Source organism: Aethalodelphis obliquidens, unplaced genomic scaffold (assembly GCF_003676395.1).
Source record: "Aethalodelphis obliquidens isolate GAN/ISIS:26980383/991018 unplaced genomic scaffold, ASM367639v1 scaffold13, whole genome shotgun sequence".
Lineage (NCBI taxonomy): Eukaryota > Metazoa > Chordata > Mammalia > Artiodactyla > Delphinidae > Aethalodelphis > Aethalodelphis obliquidens.
In genome coordinates, this window is record NW_020837957.1 from 38,053,265 (window position 1) to 38,070,069 (window position 16,805).

General features: G+C 34.5%; 1 protein-coding gene across 2 annotated transcripts in view; it reads left to right on the forward strand.

The window, feature by feature from the left end:
• Nucleotides 1-10,574, forward strand: part of LOC113624567 (pancreatic alpha-amylase) — a 66,657-nt gene extending 56,083 nt beyond the window's left edge. For both annotated transcript variants that reach the window (XM_027114511.1, XM_027114512.1), the window contains 3 exons: nt 1,707-1,852; nt 6,354-6,536; nt 9,989-10,574. In XM_027114511.1, the coding sequence (XP_026970312.1) occupies nt 1,707-1,761 (55 nt within the window). In that variant the 3' untranslated portion in view covers nt 1,762-1,852; nt 6,354-6,536; nt 9,989-10,574. The remainder of the gene's footprint in view (nt 1-1,706; nt 1,853-6,353; nt 6,537-9,988) is intronic.
• The last annotated feature ends 6,231 nt before the right edge of the window (nt 10,575-16,805 follow it).

Below are 16,805 nucleotides of genomic sequence, written 5' to 3' on the forward strand. Positions count from 1 at the left end.
TAAGTGTTCAGATAGCCACATGTGACTTATGGCTACTGGACTGGAAAGCACAGATCTAGATAATTGAAATCAAAAGATTTTTAAAATCTAGAATATATAGATACTTGTTTCAGTTATCCACCTTACTTTGCATGTGCAGGAAGTGTTATTTCAAAATAGAAAAAGTAGAAAGCATAGTAAAGCTATAATCATAATACTATAAAAATTCCACTAAAGAATTTATCCTCAGAACACTGTGAGAATGAGATTAATAGAAATATCTATAACGGATTAAATTGAATTGAATGATTAAATTAAACCCTTTTTTAAAAATACATATTTTATTACTATTTCTGTGTATATTAGTTTGTCCAAAACAAAACTATGTTTTAAATCAGTTTCTTAGTAGACTTCTATGACTATAGTCTTGCAACTATGAAATACTAGTTTTCAACATACCTATACTATTTCCCAAGTCCTTGAGTAAAAAGTGCATACATATACATATATACAGACACACAGACACATACATATATGCGTAAGAAAATTTGTACCTATTGAACCTTCTTGCCAAAATATATCCCTTGTCATTACTTTAGTATTAAATGATTTATAAATAAAATTGTCATTAATTTAAAAATGGTCCCACTTACATTTAACTTAGACTAGGATCAGTGATGTTGAAAGAGCATGTGGGAACCAATATAGCAAACTTATTTAGTAACAGGCAGCATCCTACCTATACTAGCTCATTTATCCATGTAACTCATTTAATTTTCACAGAATCTTATGATTAACCATTATCACAATTTATAGTCATTTTACATATGAGGAAAGTAATGCACAAAGAAGTTAAGTAACTCCCCAAATTTGCACAGCTAGTGATTGTTATATCTGAAAGTCAAACAAAGGCTGTCTAAAATTAGTCCAAAGAAGCCCTGACCACCTCAGGTAGGATGAAGCAAAGAATGAGGTTGAATAAATTTACCTTGCACAGAGACTGTATCTGGTTACAAATGGAAGGAGAGAAGCTGGACTTCATGCAGAGATGCAAACAACCCTGATAAAATAATTTAACCAGTCCACACATTTAACAAATATGTATTTCTCTTTGCTAGACACTGGAGTACAGTAATGCATAAAACATATGAGTTTACAGTTGAGGAGAAACAGGGAAAGAAAGCAAATACAGTCTGCCCTCCATATCCCTGTGCTCTGCATCCTTGAATTCAACCAACTACAAATCAAACATTTGAAAAAAAAAATTCCAGAAAGTTCCGAAAAGCAAAACTTGAATTTGCCATGAGCTGGTCACTGTTTACATGGTATTTACATTGTATTTACAACTATATACAGAATTTACATTGTATTAGGTATTATAAGTAATGTAGAGATGATATAAAGTATACAGATAATGTGCATAGGTTATATGCAAATACTATGCAATTTTATGTAAAGGACTTGAACATCCTTGTATTTTGGTATCCTCACGGGATTGGTTCCAGGGCCAGGACACTGTGAGATGACTGTAATTATAATGCAATATAGAAAGTGCTCTCCTAGGAATAAGCACAAAATGATATGAGAATATAAAAAAATATACTTAACACAGCCTTAGGCATTAAGGAAGGCTGAAAGAAAAGCTGTTGAGTCCTGAAGAACTGCTAAAAGTTGAATTAATGATTGGCAAATATATTTAAAGAAACCTACAATATTACTTTCTTCAGGGTAACATCTCCACGTGGATCGGCTAGATGCATCTCAACCTCAAGATATGATTAAAGACAACTATGATGAAATAGAACCTCAGAATCTCATGTGGAAGGGCAAATGAAGAATGTTAACTGCTGAGTTAGTATCTACTCTGTAACAGGTGCTGGATATGCTCTCTGTATATGACTTCTACATTCCTTTCTTATGTATGTGCAATGAAGTTTCAAAAGGGTAGTTAACTTGCCCAAGATTAATGCGGCAGAGCTCTGACATCAAATGGTCTGATTCTTCTTTTTCAATTGAATAGTGCCTCCTTCCTTTCTACAAAATAAGGTAAACTGCCACTTGAGAGAAAATGATTTGCTTACTACTTTGAGTTATTCACAGAAAGATGAGAGGCTTATAAAATATCCAAACAAGTAACATTTTGAAATAGTCACTAAGGAGTTTCATCATATATATTAATTATATATGTAATAATATTTTACTTTTGAAGAACAGTGAATTTTTGTGGTATACAAAGCTCTTTCATTTCTCTTTTCTCATTAGCTAGCATAAGTAATTACAGACAAGGTAATGTTATTCCCAATTTGGAGATGAGAATGCAGACATCTAAATATATCACAAATTTAAAACATTGAGATATACACTCAGCATATCCATTGATATCTTTTTTCAGATTCAGATTGTCCAGATTCAGGTTTTTCAAGATATTCTGTTCTTGTTTAACTGTCTTGTGATTTTTATTTACATATTATTTTTGAAAATTATTTATAATTAGAAGTAAAATTAAGCTTAACAAAATGTTTGAAATGTAACAGTAGGCAACTTAAGGATTTGTGTCAATAGCCAACATAATTTTTATTAATAATTTAAAATGATTGTATTTTTATAAAGACTAACTTGAAAAATATTAAATCTTGAATATGTTTTTATTTAAGCAAGTCTTTACTAGAAACCATAGAGACTTACATTATGGAAGGTTTGCCAAACATTCTCTGAATCTTCTATTGTGGATGATCACATTATTTTATAGATGAAACTTTCCAGGGATTTTTTGCAGAACTGTTGTATTTTTCTGATGGATTCTCTTTTTTTTTTTCTGGGATATATTACTCAACTAGACCAATAACTAAACTAGAACAGTTCAAATAACTCTTTTGTTAAAACTGAATTTATGTGAAATCAAATATCAACTTGATAAGATCAAAGTAAATAGTTTTCAATATTTTTAATATCCTTAAAATAAAATTGATATAAATTCTAAACATGCAATTTTTTTTTTTTTTTTTTTTTTTGCAGTATGTGGGCCTCTCACTGTTATGGCCTCTCCCGTTGTGGAGCACAGGCTCTGGACACGCAGGCTCAGTGGCCATGGCTCACGGGCCCAGCCCCTCTGCGGCATGTGGGATCTTCCCAGACCGGGGCACGAACCTGTGTCCCCTGCATCGGCAGGCGGACTCTCAACCACTGCGCCACCAGGGAAGCCCTTCTTTGGTTTTTAATATCATTTTCAACATTGACTTATGTGTCACTTAAAATTTTCAAACAACAAAAAAAATTTCTAATGAGACTTCATAAGGTGATAATCCAATTTAAACTGAAAATGATTGAAATTATTAGTCAGACACTGGTATTTTGGCAGGATGCCTAGCATGTTTTATTAGTTAACTTGCATTGTCTCTCAACTGTTAGTATTGTGATGATCACCTCTAATAGGTAAATAGGTCATAAATCATTTGTGAATTTAGCAAAAAATATTGCATGCCAAATACTCCATTTATCAATGAATTTCTTTATGTAGAAAAGTCAGAAAAATTCTGCTTAGAGCCTTAGGAATTGCACTTGCACTCAAACCTTAGCATAAAAAACAAAAAGAATTTGCCTAATTTTACTTCTTTACCGTAGTTTAGGGTAATATATTGGAGACTAACAAAACTTCCATGTTAAGAGTCTTTCAGAATAAATCTTTTCAGTTATCTATTCCTGTGTAACATGCCACTCCAAAATTTTGAGACTAAATGCTGATTAATCATTTCTGACCATTCTGTGTGTTGTCTGGGCTCATCTGGGTAGTTTTACTGCTCCATGTGATATAGCTGAGGTAACTCGTGTGGCTGCATTTAGCTGGAGCTTGTCTGGGATGGAAGGTCCAGAATGGTTTCTCATCCTTTAGGGCTTATCTCCATGTGATCTCTAATGATTCAGCACTTCTAGTCTGTACTACCTTACAGCTAGGTGACTAAATTCCTAGTGGGAGCATTCCAAGAGGACAAACTCCAATACACATATGCCTATCAATCCTCTGCTTGCATCATACTTGCAGATGTCCCATTGACCAAAACAAGACACAGAACCAAGCCTAGGTTCAATGTGGGAGGGGACTACACAAGGGCTGAAACACTGGGAGTCAAGGCTCACTTAACATTTTGCCATAATCTCTCTGATCCCTGATGATCCATTCCTCTCACATGCAAAATAAAATCATGCTCTCTCCAAGACCCAAAAGTCTTATCCTATTATGTCATCAGATCTACCTTTGAAGTTCAAGAGCCCACATCTAAATAATGCTCAGGGTGATCCCTTAGGTACAGTTATTTGGGCTCATTTTTTGGGTGCAGAGACCTATAAACTGGAAAGGTAAATTACCAGTCTGCCCTCTACATAAGTTCATAAAATGGTGAGATAGAAAGAAGATAATCATGCTAGACACTCCCACTCAGAAAGGAAAGAAGAAGTAAAGACACATAGAAATTCTGGAATCCAGTCAGGTACATGCCACCAGTTGCCCTGTTCCAGAGGCAGGGGTTGTTTCTTGATTATACCCACTTCTATTTGCAAGTGGCTCCCTCTGGCCCTTGGCTCAACTCTGTGCCCCCCTTTTTGGTAAAAAAAATTGCTTTTGCTTGTAGTTCAGTATGTTTCTCAGGTTGTTTCCTGCTGTAGAAAGTCAACGGCCCAAATTGTTTTTTTTTTTGTTGTTTGTTTGTTTGTTTTTGCGGTACGCGGGCCTCTCACTGCTGTGGCCTCTCCCGTTGCGGAGCACAGGCTCCGGACGCGTAGGCTCAGCAGCCATGGCTCACGGGCCCAGCCGCTCCGCAGCACGTGGGATCTTCCCGGACTGGGGCATGAGCCCGTGTCCCCTGCATTGGCAGGCAGACTCTCAACCACTGCGCCACCAGAGAAGCCCCCCAAATTATTTGGAACTGTCTCTGTGCCTTTTAGTCTAAGCTGATAGTGCTTTCACTACTAAAATTCCATTTAAAATCATGTGGACTGTTTACATATTATAGTTCATTCCATTAAACAAAAGTAACAGGGACATATATTTTCAAGACAGATCTCTTTCTACTTTGAAATATGGGTTAATGTGCTTTGAGACAACATCCTTAAAATTCTTAGGAACCTTTGGTCTGGCTTGAGAGTCTGAGAAGAAACGACTGGAATCCTTCTTGGGTCTTAACTAAGGGTCTTACATTCATAGCCTTGTTTTAATCTTCATTTTGAAGCCGCATTTTACTGTTATTACCCTGAATTTCATTTTCACCTCTTAATTTGATAATCTATTGTCCACTGGAGAAGCTGGGAATGAAAACCAATTTTATATTCTAACTCAGCTAGTCTTCTGTTAGAAATCATTTCATTAAGCTCCACTTGAAACCAAACAGTTCCTTCTTTCATTTGTCTCTTTCCTATAAAACCATATCTTAGGCAACTATAAGAAGCCAATTGGCACTTTCAACATCCTGTCTGAAAATCTACTTAGCCAGAATCACAGTCATTAGGTACATGTTTTATCTTACAAGTTATCAAGGTCACTATTCTCGTTAATTTTCTATCAGTACCTAAATTAGGTACGCTGTTGTCAAGTTTCCAACAACAAGTTTATCACTGCTTTTCTAGCCAGGTTTTTGCTGCCTTGTCCCAAAGCCAATATTTTATGTTTGTATGATGCCAGCACCCCACTTTTATATAGTAGCAATTTCTGTTTCAGGTATGTATTGCTGTGGTAAAAACGCTCCAAAAAACTTACTGACTTATAAGAGCAAGTTCTTATTATTTCTTATGATTCTGTGGGTTGATTGAGATCAGTTGATTGGTTGTTCTGCTCCACGTGGCAAAATGGGTATTACTAGTGTGGCTTTATTAAAGTGAGAGCTTAGCTGGGGCTAAAACAGCAAAATGGTTTCATCCTCCAGATTAGTCTAGTCTTTACTTCTTTTGAGGTAAAATTTACTTACTGGAGTTTTGGAACGAAAATGTGTATATATATATATATATATATGAAGTTCTTTGAAAAAATTGTGAAACTAGTTACAAATACAGGTCTCTTACATGCCTTAAGACTCTATATAAATAAAATTCCATAGCTCAGCGCTTCTCAAACTTTTTTCTTTTTGGTATCCATATGGTAGTGGAGGATGTTCAAGTCACCAGAAGACCTGTGGCATCTAGTTTCCAAGATGGCCTTTGATGATCCCTGCCTCATGGTATTCATACCCTTGTTTAGTTCCCACTCACATTGTACCATGGTGGGTCTGTGTAAGCAGTAGAAAACATCAGAAGCGATGGAACATCACTTCTGAGATCCCATTATAAAAGCCTCTGACTTCCTTCTTGGGCACCTCCCCCTCACGCTGGCATCTCTCTCATCCCTACAGGACTATGTGGTGGATGACTGAGGCCTCTTGTCAACATCTGTGTAAGTGAACTTAGAGGCAGATCCTTAAGCCCTAAATAACTACAGCCCTGGTCAACAGCTTGACTACAGCCAATGAGAGACATGAGCCAGAAATACCCAGCTAAGCTACATCCAGAAACTTTACCCTCAGAAACTGTGTCAGGTAATAAATGTCGGTTTAAGCTCCAAGTTTTGGCCAGTTCACTTTATAAATAGTTAACTAGTATATAGACACAAAATACCTTTCCTTATATTTTATGAAAAAATTTCATACGAGCTCTGAAATTTCTTTTATAATATATCCAGGTTTTTTTCCTTATTTATTGTTTTTTTAATAGAAATCCATCTTTAATTTATTTATTTTATTTACTTTTTTATTTTTGGCTGCATTAGATCTTCATTGCTGCACGTGGGCTTTCTCTAGTTGCTGTGAGCGGGGGCTACTTTTTGTTGCTGTGCGCGGGATTCTCATTGTGGTGGCTCCTCTTTGTTGTGGAGCATGGGCTCTAGACGCGCGGGATTTAGTAGCTGTGGCACACAGGCTTCGGTAGTTGTGGCTCGTGGGCTCTAGAGTGCAGGCTCAGTAGTTGTGGCACATGGGCTTAGTTGCTCCGCGGCATGTGGGATCTTCCTGGACCAGTGCTCGAACCCGTGTGCCCTGCATTGGCAGGCGGATTCTTAACCACTGCACAACAAAGGAAACCCTATATCCTGTTTTAATATAAACTAAATCATATAGCTTACTCTCCATAAGGTAAACTGATGCTTTTAGGGAGATTTGCCCTCTTTATTATATTTTTTCTTGGGATCCCAGGTAGAAACATCTAATATCAAGCATCTTTTATTAAAAACTTCTAATATAAAGTGTGAGATGCCTAAGATTATGCTTAATGAGAAATGTCTCACCTACATGGAAAAAAAACTGTAATTTTTCTTCCAAAAAGCCAAAAAGAAGACACAAAAATGTGGAAAGATAGATTTCCTCAAATTGAATCATAAATCCAATGCAATTCTAAAAAAAAAAATCCTAAAAAGGAGGTGGTAAAATATAACTCAGAGAATGCTAGCTCTAAAGTCAGAGCCGAATACCGACTCTAAAACTTACAAAAGCCAGTACGTAACTCTGTGCCTCAGTATAATTACCACTACTGAGTAAAGAAGACAATCAAAATAAATAACGTCATCATTTTTATTGTGATGAATCTATTCTAAGAAAACACTTTCACACTTACTCAGAGATATACATATAAAAATACTAATTACACTGTTCATAATAACAAAAAAATTCAAAACAATTTAAATTTCTATTATTAGGGCAGTCGTTAAATAAATTAAAATTTCACTCACACTATGATATACTATGTGACTATTACAAAGGATGGGTTTTCTTTTATGTATAGTGATGTGAAAATTGTCCATCTTACATTAAATGGGAAAAAAAAAGCCTGGTGCATATCACTGTGTACATTATAATCTCATTTGTTAAAATAGGCATAATAAAAATAATATTTTAAAAAGATCTCTCGCTCTCTTTCTCTCTGTGTGTAGTGAAAATGAGAGAGGTGGATCTGTTTTTGTGTGAATAGGGACAAGATGTGGAAGATTTCATATACAATAGCTAACGATGTTTACCTTAGGGTAGTGTGTTAGAGAGGTAGACGGAGGAAGACTTTCGCTTTCTGCTTTTTATCAGTCAGGAGGTTTTCAGTCACAAGTAACAGAAAAGCAAACCAAAATTTGCTTAAGGAACAAAATAATTTATTATCCCATTTAACAGAAAAGCTAGAAAGAAGCTAGGCTTCTGGATTGATTGATTAGTCGTTCAGTTATGTTATTGCAGAGCTGTGTTCTTTCCTTTCCCTTTTGTCATCTTCTGTCTATATCACTGCTCATCATGACGGTGGGATAACTGCCAATAGCAGAAAGGGCCCTACACTTTTTTAAGGATGATAGAGATTCTCTTTCACTGAAGAACAAGGATTCCAACAATCCTCTTTTTGTGTTTCAAGCCAAAATTTGGTCACATAATGATTCTTAAGCTAATCACTGACAGCACTGATGCTATGATTTAACCAATCAGGCTCACCCCTTGAGATCAAGTCAGTTGCCTAAACCACATTGCTGCCATTCAACAAAATGGTTGCTACAGTATTGCATAATATTGTTACTATTCTTTATACAATAAGATGTATTACTTTCAACACTAAAATAATTTTTTAAAAGAATATTATAAATCTTGAAGATAAATGTTGTGTATGTTTGATAATCATCCAATAGTCTGCTAAAATTTTATTTAAATCTAGAAAATAGTTTTAAAATTTCTTAGATTATTATAAAAGGAAGTAAAATGTGGTAGGCAGAGATACTTATGACAATTTATGATGGAGAGGAAGATCACTTATCATTTGTATTTTATAAGATGGTATTACTTTGATAGTTTATCTCTAATTTAAAAATTAGTGAAAGGGCACCAGTATACTATTAACTATAAAAGCATAAGGAAGGGACATTTTTAACACTAGAAAACAAAGATATGTAAGGTAACAAATTTCTTCTCACCTTATGTAAACCTATCTTAAAGTTTGGAGAGGAGTGAAAAGAAACCTTGTATCAAGGAGAATAAAAAATAAAATGGCTTAAATATCAAATGTTTGAATGCTAATTTGAAAAAAAAAACACTCCCAATGTAGTTAAGAAATACTATCGATTAGAACTTTTAATATCTAAGAGGTAATTTCTAATAACTTCTATATCTTTCACTGTGGCTAAGGAGATAATAAAATTCAGGAGTTGAGAGGGCCAAGATAGTCACAAATTAACCAAATAGATAAAAAAATGCTAGGTAGTTATTTTGAAAATTCATTTGCTGCTTTCTTTAGTAAAATGGTTTTAATGAATTACCTACCTGTTTCCTACAGTAGACCACAGCTCTACTGCAACTAATCTAGAGTTATGGCAAATTAAAACTGGATTTCTTAGCTCTTTGGAGACTATAGAATACCAGTTAATAATATTATTATGTGAAATGCAAATGAAAGAAAACATTTTTAAGTGATGAAATCTCCTTTCCTACTATAACAAACTACAACATATATAACAAAAATCAAATGGATTTAATCAGGTTTATCTGCCCAGAGTTTCCTCTTATATCTAAAAAAACAAGATTACTAATTTTCCTGTGATGAAAATTTGTTTGATTTAATAAGAAATGCAAAAACCCTGATACTTTTTCAAGTTCTCATTTTTAGTTCTGGTTTTGCCTGAGTATAATTTAAAGAGAGAGCATACTTTAAGAAAGACTGTATAAATGCAATTCCAAATCATGCCTTAAAGTCTAGTGCTTGGTGTGTGTGGCAGACACAATCATCTCTTTGCAGGGATCTCAATGCATAGAAGTCCAATCAGAACCCCATAAGTACTTGGTAAGAACAGACTAAATTGTTCTTATGTTTGGCACCCAGTTTTTTTTACTGATACTTTGTTAATAGCATTTCACAAATGTATCACTTCCAAGTAAGAAAATATCTTCAGCGGGGAGTTCTTTGTAAGGGAACTCCTGAAATGTAAGACCACATTCACATTATTCTAACTGCTTCCTTGCTTTCTTCTCCACAGAGCTCTTCTTTCAGGAAGTCCACTTGAGCCTACACCCTCCAGCCTGACCTGGTTTACATGCTCCTACTCTGTGCTTCATAAAATCCTGAGAATGTAATTCCATCACTGGACCACTGGATAGATCCAGAATAATATTTTTCTCTGTGAGCCTGTGAAGTGACTGCTACTGACTTTGGAATGGTAGGATTTTTTAAAAATGGGGATATCAAAAATAAATGTTAAAGCAGAGACTTTTAAAACTAAAACATTTTCCTACAAAGTACATGGACACTATGTAGTTGGAGAGTTTGGGAAGTGAAAACTATTACATTTCACAGACTTTCCCAAGAGGATCTAACTGGTGTGAGACTGGTGTGAATAAAGCAGTTGAGGAGCCCCACACTCAGCTTCCCAGCCATGAGTCACCAGTATTATGTGGATGAGAGGTAGTTTGACCGCAGGAGCAGCCTATATGCCCCTGCATTACAACTTTGGTGATGTGCCCTTAAATTCAGGAATCCAGTGGTTGACCCTGACTTCCATTCCTAGCTTGTTCAACAATTGTCTAAGCTACGGATTCCCTGAATTAAATTTCCTTTCTGCTTGATATACTTTGAAAAGATTTAACTTCCTGCACTGAATCAGAACTGTTATATACTCTTTGTTATATTCTTCACTTACATGGCTTTTCCCTTACTAGATACCAAACACGTTTTATGAATAGGAATAGAACTTGTCTTTGTTCATTCTTTCATTCATTCCTTCATTCAGTTATCATACTTACTCTTTGTAATTTTATGTCCTGAAATTACATAATAGTTGACACAGAGGTGCATAATAGATATTAACTTAATTAATGAATTGGTAAATGTGTCATGTCAGGTAACGTGTAAGGTATCAGAGATACAGAGATGAGACAATCTTAGCAATAATAAAAAGATAAATTACATTTATTAAGCACTTATTATGTTTCAGGCTCTGAGTATAGCATTTTACATGCATAGATTTGATTTTCATTTTTTGTGTTTTTGGTTTTATGTTTGTTTTCTAATCCTTATAACATTCCCAAGTGCTAGGTACTAATAATCAATTCCCATCTCACACATAAAACAATTGAAGATGGAGGAGGCTCAGTAACTTGCCTAAGGTTACACAGTATTGGGATAGGTTGAATTTGAAACTAGACTATCTAATTCAGTAACTCATACTGTTAATCAGTACTGTGGGATCCCTACTATAGTTGATGAACAGATCCATAAAGAGATTTACAATACTGCTTGATAAATTCCACAATACATTAGCAGGATCAGAGGAGGCTTCTGTCTGAAGGAAGAGAGACTTAAGTACTGAAGTACAAAGGGTTAACAGAAGTTAGGAATAAGCAGAAGTGATAAAGGATGCAGTTTTAGGTGGAAAGAAATACACATACTACAAAAGGAACAAAACAGAAAACAGAGAAAGCATTTCTGAGCAGCAGGGGGATTATTTAGTGAGGAGGAATAAAAAATAGATATGGAGAAGCAAAGAAGGACCCACCATAAAGAGTCAGGTGTACATTTCTAGGGAATTTAAGATTTTTTGTGAGGGCCACATGGTGTTATTAAAGCATTTAAAAACCTATGAGATTTCTATTATAAAGAGATCACTTTGGAGCAGTGTGGACAATTTAGAAGTTATTGAGTCAGGTGAGATTGGAATTGGAAATTGCAGTAACTCAAGTAGAAGTAAGTTTTATCTTTGGGCTCTCAGATTTGAACACAAGGACTGACACCTAATATGAGAACAATTCATATTCACCAAGTTGAATTAAGCCTGAGTAACCTAAGGGTCAGACAGGTTTAATTACTTGTCAAAACTTACACAGGTATCTGGTGGTAGAACTCGGACAAGCATCTAAACCAGTGCTTTCTTTAACCTTAAATATAACCAGGGAAAAATTGATTGCATATATGCCATTTGAAATATGAGAAATTTTGCTATGTGTGTTTAGAAATGTACCTGAAAATATACACAGGTGTACAGTTATGGTTACGTCTCATTTCTTGTCTTCCCTTGTTGTGTGCTTATTTTCTAAGTCCATGGCCTCAAATATTCAAGTTCATACTTTCCCAATGATCTCTGAAGTCACTTTCCATGCTAGATACTCCTCCTATTCCCAAGTTTATGTCTTCTAATGCCTAAAAGAAAAAAGTAGTGAAATAGAATAATAAATCTAGGCTGGGGGAAAAATTACTACCACCACCATTAGCTATTAAGACATGTCATTAGAAATCTAATGTAAAATATACAAATATATAATTTTCCTCTTAGAAAGACTAAGAGGCATCCATTGTTATTATGCTGTGGTATGTTTTCTTTACTGTTCTTTTTGCAGTAATTTTTTCACCCTGAAATACAGTGGTCTCTCATGAAGTACAAAGATTGACATTTCTGTGGACTTTATATTGTCCAAGGACACTTCAAAGGCTAAGTAAATTCTATTTCTAATGCCCTGATCACTAAATTGTAAATGCTAGCAGTTTTAGGTTTTGACAGCTTTGGGCCCTTAATTTTGAATAAAGATTCTACCATCATGGTGAAATATCAGATGCTACACATTAGTAGTGGGCTAAAATATCTATAGTATCAGATTTACCAAAACAGATTTTATGATGATTTGGCTAGTTCTGGAGGTAGAATTTGCTTAAATATACTATGGCATGTGAAATTATTTGAAATTAAATGTCCAATAAATTTTAATACAATTGCCTTGTTTTCACAGACAAATCTAGGGCAATGTATTTGGAAAGAAAATTTTATAATTTACCTAAAAATATCCAAGCATAATATGTAACCCTTTTGGTCTTCAAGAGGTCAAAGGGTTATCTTTGCTTAGATACTTATAATTATTTTATACTTTCTCTTCTATTGACTGGTTTGAAAAAGACAAAAGAAAATTAAAATTGAAAAGGAATCAAAGCACTTGTTCTAACTGAGCATCAGAGACACAAGCCTAGGGTACACCTGCATAACAGTAAATGTTCTTTTGCAGTTAACACCTGAGTTTTTCTATTTATAGAAAGATATCACAAGTCTAAACACAGAGGAAAATGGCTCACAAATCCAATAAGAGTTGGATTGGATTGCACAACTTCTAGCAATATCAGGGGATTTTCATCCAATATATTTGCCAACAAATCAATAATATGAGTAAATCCTTCTGCATTGTGGGCAATCAAATGCTCACTGACAGGTACTACTACCTAAATTAATATAATCCCAGAAGTGATCTGTCTGTGTCAAACATAATACCACTGAGGCTTAAAATTCACATGTGATAAGTTGGAGGATATTTCTTAATAATGGTTTAAACAAAAGGAAATTAAGTGAAAATTCTGAATAAAATGTTCCCACATTTAGTGGGCTCAGTTTAAATTGCTCTTGTCTCTAGATGGCATGTTTCCTGCTGTCCATATTTCTTTACACAGTACACTCAAATAAAGTAGGAAGTATTTTTAAAATATATTACTTGTCTCACTAAAACTTATGACTTTATCCTGCAACTGTTTGTTATAAAGATTGTGTTGAGTATCAGGGCTCATTGAAATGGCTCCTACCACTCACACTTTCAGACTCAGATTAAAAGTCACCACTTCGCTGAAACCTATGAAGACTCCCCCAGGAAAATGTGACATTCTTCTTTGCTTCTTGTAGCACTTATCACACTATTTTATAACCACTCTTTCTAGCCTTTGAGTGTAGCATAAGGATCTGGCACATATTTTACTAAGTAAATGTGAATGTCATATCAAATACGCAATGGAGCATAAGAACAACATATGCCATATAGTTTAATGGTGGTATTATTTTCTTAAAAATATAATTTTACTTTGAAGATCAAGGTTTGACGTGGAAGATAGTCAAATGCAAAGAAAAGCCATGTTATAATTGTTTAAGTTGACACTTCCAGAGTTTGTCAATATGTTAGCACTGTGCTCTACTTGCTAGGAGGATTATGAATACAATTATATAAAAGTTTGAGCAGCTATTACCTACCAGGCACAGTATTAGGTGCTAGGGTAATAGATGAATAAGGCAGAGTAGTTGATCTTAAGGAAATAACTATTGATAAAGGAGACCTCCTATTCTCAGAAGTCTTTAAGCTAGTTAGAAATATATTCTATGTGTATCATTTATTTATTATTTCTATTGAATAATACTGATGCTGAAGGAAACAAAATAAGGATAATACGACATTCCAAAAACCCATTTTTCCTCCTTAGAAAGAGAACTATAATTGTTTGGCTAGCTTGACTCAAATATAAGAACCTGGCCTAAAAGTCTTTATTCATGAAGTGTAACATATATGACATTTTAAAACTTTGGCTGGCCATATCTGAGGTGGGGTGAGGGGCGAGAGATAGATATAGAAAGAAGGAAGATGAAGAGGATAAAGAGGAAATGAAGAAGGAAAAGGAAAAGAAAGTAAGGTAGAGCTTAGTTTTTTGAAAAAGGAAAATAATAAGAATAAGATTAAAGAGACTTGAGAGGAGAGATAAAAGGAAAGAAAAGGGGAAAGAGGAAAACAAAAAAGGAAAATAGTGGATAGGAATAGTCTAATCTAGACAAAGGAGGCCAGTACAGACACAGAAGTCAAGAAGCCAAAAGAATCAGCTAAAATAGTTGATTCTAAGGTTTCTTAAGGTTGAAAAATGGGGGGTGGTATATGCAGGGGACAATTACATTTGTGTGAAGGCTTTTGAATTATTTAACTGTTTGAATTATGTGAATGTGTAACTTGGACTAAAATAAAACCTAAAATTAAAATCCTCCCTTAACCTTTAACTTTTCCATTCACCAACCCTTTCTCTCCTCCTTTTTATGGCAATATACCTTAAAAGTTTTCTATAAGTACTCTTACTTCACCTATCCTATTCTTTTTTCAAACCACTTCAATCTTTAGTCTCCAGTACTCTACTGAATTGGCTCTTGTCAAAGCCAATTATGACCTTCATCTTGCCAAAATCAATGTTTCATTGCAAATCATCTTATTTGACTTATCAATAACATTTGACACAGTTGAGATATCAGGTTACTCCCTCCATATGTTTTTATCTAAACGGTATCTGGAACAAATAGATGCTTAGGAAAAGCTTTGTTTTATAAATAAGTGAACATATTGTTTTCATTCTTCCACATGAAAGGAGAATTAAAAAGTCCTTAAGATGTCTTGAAAAAGTGTACAACTCTCTCAATGCATCTCTTTTCAGTCCCCCTTAAAAATCCTGGACTCTCACAATACTAAACCACTTGTAGGCCACTGAGGTGAAATGTTGGCTCATACCCTTTAAAAATTTTTTGGGGGCACATTCCTGGCAGTCCAGTGGTTAGACTCTGCACTTCCACTGCAGGGGATGCAGGTTCGATCCCAGGTTGGGGAACTAAGATCCTTCATGCTGCTCAACGTGGCCAAAAATTAAAAAGAAAAAAAGTATTGAAGTATGGTTGATTTACAATGCTGTGTCAGTTTCAGGTGTACAGCAAAGTGATTCAGGTCTATATATACAAATATATATATATATATATATATATATATATATATATATACACATCTTTTTCAGATTCTTCTACATCAGATTTTTACAAGATACTGAATACAGTTCCCTGTGCTATAAGTAGGTCCTTGTTGTTTATCTATATTATATATAGTAGCATGTAGATGATATGTTAATCCTAAACTCTTAATTTATCCCTCCCTCCTTTCCCCTTTGGTAACCATGTTTGTTTTCTATGTCTGAGAGTCTATTTCTGGTTTGTAAGTAGGTTCAATTATACACTTTTTTTCTTTAGATGCCCCGTATAAGTGATATCATATGTTATTTATCTTTCTCTGTCTGACTGGCTCATACCTCTATACATTTGTAAGTAGCTGTTATTCCTTTTACCTAGGGTTTTTTTTCCTTCACTCCATGAAGAATTCCAACCTGCCTCCACAAAAGTATTACCTCCTGAAATAATTTGATACTTCCTCTTTCCCTACCCTATGACTAGATTTAGTCTTTCTCTCACCTGCACTGTCTTAGCACCCTTTACATATCCCTAGTATCCAACATTCGTTACATTGTTTTGTCACTTTTTGCTTTATTTTATGACTTTTTAGATTGGAAAATCTTGGAGGATGCATATTTTTATCTTGTTTACATTTGTATACCTAGAATTTATAACTGTGTATACATACTGTGTAATTCAGTATGTAATTACATACTATGTAATACAGATCTGATTGAACCTCTCTAGAGAGAATGTGTTTTCATGCAATCTATACAGTGTTAAATCAGAATTCAATATGTCTTTGTATTATTAAATGGCAATTATGATTTCTATAATGATAGTGAACTATTTAGATTTTACTGAAGATTAAGTGGGAAGGTAGAAGTTACATCATATAGTATTTCTTACTTTTTCTCCAAACATCTTTTTCATCTCTCTATTCCCAGAGTAACTTCTTGGTTACTGATTCTTTCTTAATCTTTTCCCTACTGTCTCTCCAAACCTCACTGGCTCTAACCTTTTATACTACTGACATCTTCTCTCTTATTTTTTTAAGTAGCAAACAATTTAGCTTTAACTTTGCTTCTTTACTCTTATATCCTAATTCTGACTACGCCATGCCAGCAATAAAAAAAATTCACATTTCCTGAAAATCTGTGTATTTTAAATATAAACAAGATTGTCCTTATTACCAGGATTTTTCTTTCTTTTCTATTTATTTTCTTTCATTCTAATAAATAATTAAAATGCTGTTAGAGGTACGAGTAATTATATATTCATTTTGCATGTTGTCCTTAATGAATTCTTT